The 10388-nt window shown below is 30.3% G+C and overlaps 1 protein-coding gene across 3 annotated transcripts in view; it reads left to right on the forward strand.

The window, feature by feature from the left end:
• Nucleotides 1–10388, forward strand: part of LOC106460135 — a 150202-nt gene that overhangs the window by 112290 nt on the left and 27524 nt on the right. For all 3 annotated transcript variants that reach the window (XM_022386783.1, XM_013919816.2, XM_022386784.1), the window contains 2 exons: nt 1136–1339; nt 9648–9784. In XM_022386783.1, the coding sequence (XP_022242491.1) occupies nt 1136–1339; nt 9648–9784 (341 nt within the window). The remainder of the gene's footprint in view (nt 1–1135; nt 1340–9647; nt 9785–10388) is intronic.

A 10388-nucleotide genomic window follows, 5' to 3' on the forward strand; every position in this document is an offset into this window, starting at 1 on the left:
TTACTGATAATCTGCCAAATTTTGTTAACATTCGCATACTAATTTAAAAGTTATAGCATGGAAACTATAACAAGCTTAAAATGATTAAGAGGTTGGTGCCAGGAACCGAGCCCATGCTGCAAGAGTTAATCCATTGGGACATTGCTTTATGCATGATCCAGCACTGTAGATTATTGGATTTTAAGAAAATGCATTATTTTATCAGTATACTGTTTTAACTGGTATTTAACAATATTTAGTTCATTGTGATTATTAGATACTGTTTTTTGCAGAAACTTCCATTATTATTGTAGGAAGTGCTTTTGTTGAAAAATATACAACTAAAATTGCACATTAAACAAATTTTTTTATTTTAATCGTGTTTTATAATATTCAGCTCACAATGTGCTTCCCTATGCAACCAGGTACTTTCATTTTATGTGGTTTATTCAATTATTGAAATATTATTTCTGATAGAATGCATCAAGGGATTGCTGTTTGCTTTTTGTCATCTGCACAAAATGATGTGGAATGTTTTAAGTTCTTTACTTAGAAGCAGAAATATTGTTTTCATAACTTAGAGGATATTATTACTTTTCGATACAAGAAAAAATATGAAGGTATCAAAATTTAACAAGTGATAAAATTCATCAATTTACTGTATAAGTCAAGGTTTTACACTATAGGACAAGGTGACTTTTGAAGTCAACATCGTTTGTGAAATATGTGGGTTGTTTAAAGTACTATTTACCATATGCTGTTGTTATATAGATTATCATGTACTGTATGTTTTAATTTACTGTTAATGTATGTCGGTATTATGTATAAATTGTGTGTGTTTAGCTGTATAACTTGTAATTAGTTGGTTATCATATAAGCTCATACCTAGTTCTCATTTTTTAAGTATAATCACAGTTAAGGACTTCAGTCTAGTATGAAAGGAAGTAATCTGAAGTTTAAGTATTATTATTAAATTAAAGTAGAACTTTAAAATGATCATTTCATGCTTTTTTTTTCTGAGTCCATGGATGAATTTTAAAAACATTGATGAATGATCAAAAGCTAGTTGACCATGTTTGTTGTGAAAGTAATTATTTTTAGATGAGAAGTATAGTATTTTATATATTTTAATTATTGTAAATTTGCATTTTTCCAGGAGAAGTATTTTCATAGTGAACCCCGCAATTACCGTTGTAAGGTATGTCTTACATGGTTTGGATTGTTTGCAATCTTTGTTAAACACATGGAAACAGAGAGTCATCAGTACAGGTGTAAGTATTGTGGACTGAGCTTTGTTCAGCCTGGTCCCCGAAGAAACCACATTCAGAGTGTTCATCCTGAAATGGCTAATGTTTGTGAAGTAAGATTTGTTAAATATTTATATTCTTAAACTAAAATACCAAGAGACAGCTAGATGTGTTTTAGTTTCCCCTCAGATAGTGAAATACAATTTTTCAAATGTATGTGTTTACAGTTGATATTGTAAATTAATTAATTTTAGATGAATGTTGTCAGTGATGGCTATTGATTATAACATTTTCTTGTTTTTTGGTATAAATTTTCCATCATTGCACTCATGGAAATATGATTGAATGTATACAGAAATAAAAACTTGTGAATAACATAATTCAGTGATATGTCTATATTTTGAGTGGGTTCTAGCATATTATATAACATGTTTTAGTGTTGTGTGTATTGCCTGAATTACTTTAGCATGTAGTTTAACATATATAAGTGTAATATAACATATACTGTCATTGTGCAGGCTATTTTGGATTATTTGGTAAAAATGATGCCAAGTACAGTTCATGTAGTGATAACAAAATTAATTTATTTCTTCAGTCAACCTTTTCTACAACCTTGTTAAACGATAGCTCTAGTTTCATAAATATATATTTTGACATTTAAACCAAAATTAATGTAGCCATAAATTTAACTTGAGTATTTCAACAGCTATAAATTTACTATTAGAATTCCTCATTAATCAGTCGATCACAAATATGTTGACTCTTTGATTAGTTTACTAAATGGTTCACATGATAGATGCACTAACTCTTGCTGTACTGAATTACTTTACTGAATCAGTAGTCACTGCTTCACAGATTATGGAATTTATATTGTACTCACTTTTTCAATACTACACGCAATTTTAGAGTATAATGTTAATGAAATTTCTAGATACCCTCTAACAAACAAGCATCTAAATTCAGATACAAAAAATGTAACGAACAACACTGCCATTATTCTTGAACAATCATAAAACACACACAAAACAATACACTAAACTATTCATTCACCAGTGGTTATGGTAGATGGGATGACTTCTTGTCTATTGTTGTCACTTGCTGTCCTGTCACTAGGAGAGTTTTCCCTGGGTATGTGGTCAAGTGAATCTACTGGTGGCTCTGTCTTTGTGAGTGGTCTTGACAGGATCTATGGATTCTTTAACAGGTTGACTTTCTGTTGATACATTATTCTCTTGAGTTATTTAGTTGACCATTCTCTCACAAACTTATTTTCAAAGATAATTACAGTGAATAACCTTCAACTTGGACGACCTGTCCATCTGGATTTTGTAAACGACTTTGAAATGTGCCTTTTCTTGCAATGATAATTTTTCAGCTATACCATATCACCATGAGGGTAATCCAGTCTTATCAGCATTAAAATCACAATGAGTTTTTTATTTTTATTTTTTATTTATCAAAAGCTGATTTAAGTCTCCTGTGTTAAAGTCATGTAAAACATCTTTATTTTTTGGATTTATGAGAGCTCTTATAACTGCCAGTTCCTCAGGACATGCCAGAGTGTTTGGTTACACTATGCTCCAGTCACTAGATGTTAATTTGTTCTTCATAACTGCTGATAAGAGTACTTTAATTCTTGATGGTACAATTCCTTTTGTCACTAGAAGTTCAACATCTGTTGTAGTAATTGTCATGTAGTGCACATGGATTTTATGGTCATCGACTGTGAATTATTTTAAGCTAGGCTAACCTCATATCCCTGTCTCAACATGTAGTTGTTTGAAAGTATACACTCTTCTTTGATGTCAATTACTTACACATCATGAGATGTAGAGAAACTTCATGCAGTAAAGGTAACTTCCATCTTTCCTCTTGCTGAAACTTTATGTCCACCTGTTGTTTGCATCCATCTCTCCTCTTTATGCGTCTCTGGAGACAATTTCTCATCTTTAATTAGCTAATCGGATCAAACAGCTATAGTTGTAGAACCACTGTTGATAACATATTTCAAGGTTTTCTTTCAACAAACTCATCAACTTGTGGACAGTCTTCCTTAAATAAATTTTTATCTTTGTTAGATGTACATTACTGTTCACTTTAAGTTTATTACAAGAGTATTATTTAGTTTATATTGTGCAAATATTAACAAAAGGTATTTTAGAAGTGATATCTATGGCAAGTTTGTGTATGCAACTGTGTACTTGACATCATGTTACTTGAACATTCTGAATTTTTCTCATTGCTTTAATTGAGTATTGTTGCATTATACTGTCTAGTAGTGTGTGGAATGTTCAAGACTGCTCTTGTGTGTGTGCATATATATATATACACACACATTGATAAAGTTAGTTAAATTTAGTTAGATTGATAGATAGATCTAGACTTCTTGATTGTGAGTTTAGCCATAAAGAGCTTTTAGTGGTGATTTTTAAAGTGAATTATTACAGATTGTATTGTAATAACAGAGTACAGAAGAATAATTTGTCTTGTCACTTGTGTACTAAAGTAATTGAACTGGCCTGTGTGGACTTTGATGAAAGGAGACAATTATTTAAATCTCTGGATACAACCTTGGTAACCAACAGTTATACTGTTGATCTTAGAGTGGGTATCACAGCCTTGCATTGTAACAACAGAGTAGAGGGGAATAATGTGTTTTGTCAAAGGGTGTTCTAAAGTAATTGAACCCAGTTCCCTCTCCTATAGATCTGTACGTGCTTATACATCAGTTATTAATTCATAGAAAATATTGGATTGAGGGTGGGGGGTGGAACTCCAACTCTAGAACCTGCTTGTACGACATTGTACAGCTACACAATCATAAATTTGAAACATACTGTTGTAAACAATTGATAAATTTATGCTTTATTTAACACTTATGTAGCTAGAGAGTTGGCAGTGGGTACTACCATGCCAGTTGCCTTCTTTCTAGTCAGTAGTTCAAAATTAGTGACAATACCAGTTAGAATTAGTAACTTTGCAATAACAAAGACAGGGTGAGCAAGGTTTAGTGGTAATGGGAATTGAATCTGAGACCCTAAAATCATGACACTCTACATTATGTAGCTTTGTGCTTAACAACAAACAACATAACGACAAGCAATATTTTAATTTCTTGATCTGTTGTAACAATTGAAAATACTTGTAATCAGAATACCTAATTTTGATTAGTTGATTATTTCCATGACCATCAATTTCAGCATAATTTTGATTAAATGGTTCTTGGAATAATTCTACACAGTAATGATTGGGACAACTGATTTCAATAAGTTGATTATTTTCATGATATTAATTGATTTGAATTGTAGTTTTTATTAACCCCTATCACAACTAGCCGGTGTATTTTACAAAACCTTTTAACCACCATGTTACTATGGTGGTATACATACTATGACTTTGAAAATATATAATGTATCTTCACAAAATTTGTCAAGCTTTCAGTAAGCTTTAAAAGTTTTTGTAGACTCTTTTGTATATATCATGAGGTTTTGGTGAGTTACATTCAAAATTTAATTAAACTACTTATTTTTATGGTGTATGAATAAATTTGGCATAAAATCCAAATTTTAATAATGCATAAGCTTTAAGTTCATAATTTTTTTTATGCCAATATTGAAAAATATCCTAAATTTCCTTTAGTATGAGAATTATGACATTTTATCTCTAGGCATCCCCTCTTCTCTAATTTATTTACAACCCTCCAAAAAGTACAGAAATTAACATAAATTACTCATTATAATGTAGTCATTGCTCAGTAAAAGCATAATTTTTATAGCTTTTAATCTTAGTTAAGTATAGAGGCATATACCTGAAAATCAGACCTTGCCACACCCATCTGTCACATCCTGCCTTTCAGAAATTGCCAGTTGTTCTCTCTGCTGTTTAATACTATATTATTTATAACCAATAGAGGTTTTAATCTATCAAATGATGAATTATATTATGTTGTTTTATGCACAAAGAATTATTGATTTTGTTTCCAGTTCAATTTTTTTTCCCATGGGAAACACATTGACAAGCTTAGCTGAATTTTTAACAGTTCTTGTTCCATAGTTAGAAGGCCAGAAAAACTGTGATAGTTATGAGACATTGTCTGCTTTTTTGCATATAATTATTCTGTGTTCCTTGGTGCACAATTTAATAAAATAAATAATTATTTAGTGCAGTGGTACTATTTGTATATAAAAAGTAGAGTTAACTGTTATTGACAATTGACAGAATAAAAAAAAAGACTCGGATAAGTCCTATATTTTTTATTTTCATGTGTATTATTTATTATTATAGAAGTAACTAAAATATAAAAATTAGAAACTTCTTAGGTTAGATTAGGTACAATAAAAAATAATAATGTTAACAATAAAATTTTTCATGAGGTACACTTGCAATCAACTCATGAGTAGCTCATGCATTATGTAATTTGATAGGATAACATGAGCTGCATGTTCACCAAGTGAAATAGAAATTTTATGGCAGGAATATCAGTTAGTCATAGTTCAGAAGGCAATAAAACTAAAATTTTAGTACAAACAGAAGTTTACTATTACAAGTTTAAAGCTATTTAGGATAGACAAATATAGTTTCATGTCACAATTTGAAGTCATTCTAGAAAGTAAAAAAAAGTGTAATTTAGATTTTAAAAAATCTTTTTGTTGGTTACTTCAGTTAGGGCAGAGAAAATAACAAAAAAAAGTTTTTTTTCACTGAAAAAAAAACTTTTGAAATTTATTTGGGAAGTTTTATTGATTATATAAATGAAATTTGAGATTTTGCAGATGAAGAAACTTTTTTGATATTAACATGAAAATCACTTTACGCTCGGAGCAGTCAACACTTTGACTCCGTATATCCATGGAGAAGTTTTTAGTGAAAATACTTCATTAAAATGTCTGATTTATTTGTCTACAAATGTCTTAAAAATACTGAAAGCTTGTAATATTTTGTGAAGATACACAAAACATAGAAGTTATAGTACGAAAACTAAAGATCAATTTGGAGTCGCAAACTCGGACAATTCGACCAAGTCCATAGCAAGAAAGTTATATATTGTTACTAAGATTTTGTCCATAATTATATGGTGTCAAAGTGTTGACTGCTCAGAGTGCAAAGTGATTTTCATGATAATATTAAAAACACTTTTCTTCATCTGAAAATTTTTAAATTTCATTTGCATAATTCCTAAAACCTCCTAAATGCTTTTTCAGAAAAACTTTACATTTTGTCTGCTATTTTCTATACTATAACATTATACAGGTTTTGGTCAACTTGACTGATCTTGTAACCACCATAAAAATATTAGGAAATAATTCTAAATTACCCTTTTTTCTGTCTGGAATGACTGCAAATTGTAACAGGAGACCATAATTGTTTATCCTAAGTATCTTTAAACATATAGCAGTATATATTTGTTTCTATTTAAAATTTATTATTTTATTGTCTTTGCAACCTTGTCTAAGTAATAATCTTGCCACACAAGTTGCAAATCACTTGGTAAACATGTAGCTCGCATTACCTTTCGAATTACATAACATACAGGTAACTCACGAATATGCCTCATGAAAAATATTATTATTATTTTTCTTTATTTTACATAATATAACCTTACCTAACCGAATAAGTTTCTAATTTTTACATGTTAGTTACTTTTGTAATAACAAATAAAGAATACACATGACAAACGAAATACAATTTCACCTGGATCTTCTCTTTTTCAGTCAACTGTTAATGAAATTTAAACTAATGGTACCACCATACTAAATGTTTTTATTTAATTAAATACTGCATCTTAAAACACAGAATAATAACATTTAAAAAGCAGACAATGTCCTATAACTATCAAAATGTTTCTGGCTTTCTACCACTGTGATAAGAGCTGTTAAAAATTCAGCTAAGCTTGTTGAATTTTCCCATGGGAATAAAGTTTGAACTGGAAGTGAAATAGACAATTTTATCTACAAAAAAAACAACATAACATTAAACTTTGGCTTTCTATTGGTTATTGGCAATTTGTGAAAGAGAGGATTTTACAAGTGTGCGTGACGGGAAGAGTTTAGGCTCTGAAACCAATTAAGATTGAAGGCTATAAAAATTACTCTTTGCCTGAGTAATAACTATATTATAATGAGTAATTTACATTACATTTTATACTTCTCAGAAGGGTAGTAAATAAATAAGAGAAGAGGGAAGAGAGAGAGCAAATGTCACAGTTTTCATACTAAAGGAGATTGAGGATGTTTTAAAATACTTCCTTATAAAATTATGAAATTAAAACTTAAGTAATATTAAAATTTTTATCAACTATGTGATGCCATGTTTATTCATATACATTGATAATAAAGTAATTTAATTAAATTTTGAATTCAACTTTGTCAAATGTTGTGACATGAGCACTTTGAGCTGCCGGATGTGATAGGGTTAAGTGATTAGTATATGCATCACCATTTAGTGTAATTGTTGCTCACAGGTAATATATTAAATCATCCAGCCATACCTCCCATGTTGTCTTTTAAGAATTGTCTGCCATTATTTCTGATTTTGTTGTTGGACATATTTATAACCAATAGAAAGAGCAAATTTTACACTACACATATCAGGTGATTGTCTGGTTTGTGTTAGTGTTAAACCAACAGTTTTTCGTGAGAGACTAAAGATGCTGTTCTGAGCAGTAATTTGTATCTTCTAAAATAGGCTGCTGTTGTTTCCAACCAATTAGAAACATAATTACAAGCAAGAATCTAAAATATGAACTTTCTGTCTTCATGGTTTGCTGAGATATCAATAGATTTTTCAAACATGTTAGAGAAGCCCCTACACTTTCTCTCTTCCTTTCAAGACAGTTTCCTAATGACCTTTATATGGCTAATGAATGTGTTTACAACTAGCGGAAAGAGAAAATTCTCCTGTATGAAAATCTTTAAAATCTGTGTTCAGTTTTCCCACCATATGCCATTAGTCGATGAGAATTGAGGGATGTGTGTTGATCAGATCTGTTCTGAACAGAAACAGAATTTTTTTTAACCTACTTATAGCTTACTTAAAAAGCCATATAAATTATTTTAGTTTTGGGAGATACTGTTGTTGTTTCAGATTTATATTTTGTATTCAAAAATGAATATGTGAAAGCTACATGAATTTTTTTAACCCAAAAATGTGCAAGACTTAATGAGTTTAAGGGGAAAATGCCAAATATTTGTACTCTTGAATACACAGTGAGTATTACAAATTCTTGTTTTTATGAATTTTTTTTTATTATATTATTTTTAATAAAAGTAACTAAAATATAAAAATTATTACTTCCAATTTTAGCCTAAACAAAGTTCAACAAAATAAAACGTATAAAATTACACTGGCTTGGGCTTGAGCATTGGTGTGATGCATGACTAAATCACTTGCTATTTACATTAGCCCTCCAAAAAATATCCTTTGGACAACCACTGTGATTCATTACTTTTGACATGAGGATTACTACCACCATGGATACAAAGTAATATAATAAAACCATAAGATTAAAAAAAAACAGATGTGAAAAAGGTTAGAAGTTGAATTTGTTAAGATAAGTAACTTGACATTGTCTTCTATATTCTGCAGTCTTTCTAGGCAAAAACAAATGATATTATTGATTTATTTTTTCTGTTTCTCACTTCTGTACATTGATGATTTTGTTACAGGTAGTGTTAGGGTAGAGAAAATATTAAGCTTTATAAAAAATTATTATTTATTTAGAAGGTTCCATAAATTTATCAAATGAAATATGAAACTATAAGATGAAAAGAAGTATTTTGATCCTTAGCATGAAAATCACCTTTCATTCACACTGACTCGGCAAAACCTTCATAAATTCAAATGTTGATAAGTTATTCACCCATTCCTTCAGGTATGAGTTGAGAAGCAAGGAGTAGTTGTATCGTAGAGTAGTTACATATATTTTAAACGATTTTACTATAATAATGATAGTCTAAAATACCGTTTCTTTTTTCTGGTCTTCAGTCATTCTCTCTCTCTTTTAGTATGGTGGAGGGGACATTGCTTGAAAAGCATTGACACTGCCTCTTCTACTAGGTAGTGTCAAGGTTTTATACCCATAAATTTAGTCCATAAATACACCTTTAAACAACTAGGAGTTAAAGGTTTCCCACATACAACATTCCAAAAGGAAATGTCTTTGTGGTATGTCCTGTTCCTCAGTTATGTTGCCATTTTTTTATATCGTTTTTGGAATCTGATGGAGGTTTAAGGACTTGTTGAAAATGTAACTGTTTGTTATCATACTTGCTGTTAGTACAACCATATGCCTTACATTCAAATGATTTTTTTCTTCTCATAAACAAGTATTGGATTTCAAGGGAATATATATTTATTTAGAAATTCAAAAAGCTACATAGAATGATTTTTTTTTGTATTTATTTCTCTTTCCTTTATTTTCAGATTTGTGGTGTAAAAATGGAAAGCTCACAAGCATTGTGGAGTCACTTGTCTGGCCATAAGATTGTGCATGAGTGTCCAAAGTGCCGTCGTCGGTTTTTACAAAAAGAGCAACTCAATGCTCATATGGAAGTGCATGAGTATGTAATTCCAATATAAGTTTAAAATTCATCTTTATAAAAGTTGCATTGAATTATTGTATTAGACACTGTATTATTATACCTTAAATGATGTAGATTCATGCAAGCATGTTCATTTGCAGTTCGGTTGGGCATGGCCAAGTGGTTAGTGTGTTGGATTATGAATCTGAGGGTTCAGGGTTTGTGAACTACAGGCTCTCCAGCGTTCCTAGTATTTCCTAGTTTTTCCTAGTTTTTTGAATTGGTTCCTAGTTTTTCCTAGTTTTTACAAAAAGCTCCTAGTATTCCTAGTTTTTTTTAAATTGAAGAAGTATTTTTTTCATGATCACATGTTGCAGTGTTTTAAAGTATTTTTACAGAAGATGTTCAGAAGCTGTTTAGTTGGCATGTTCCTTTGCTAGCAGTGTGGTCCGGTGTCATTGGTGCATAACCCAGCCATCTCAACCTACATGTATGTTCACTAAGGTAAGCTTTAATCAAAACATGACATTTTTTAGTTTGCTTTTACTAACTGTTGTCAACATTTAGAAACAATGTCATTTGATCTAGTAGTGTGTTAAATGTTTGATGTATGTCTCTTATGTCTCTACCCCAATGATGCTTT

This window comes from Limulus polyphemus, unplaced genomic scaffold (genome assembly GCF_000517525.1).
Source record: "Limulus polyphemus unplaced genomic scaffold, Limulus_polyphemus-2.1.2 Scaffold716, whole genome shotgun sequence".
Taxonomy (NCBI): domain Eukaryota; kingdom Metazoa; phylum Arthropoda; class Merostomata; order Xiphosura; family Limulidae; genus Limulus; species Limulus polyphemus.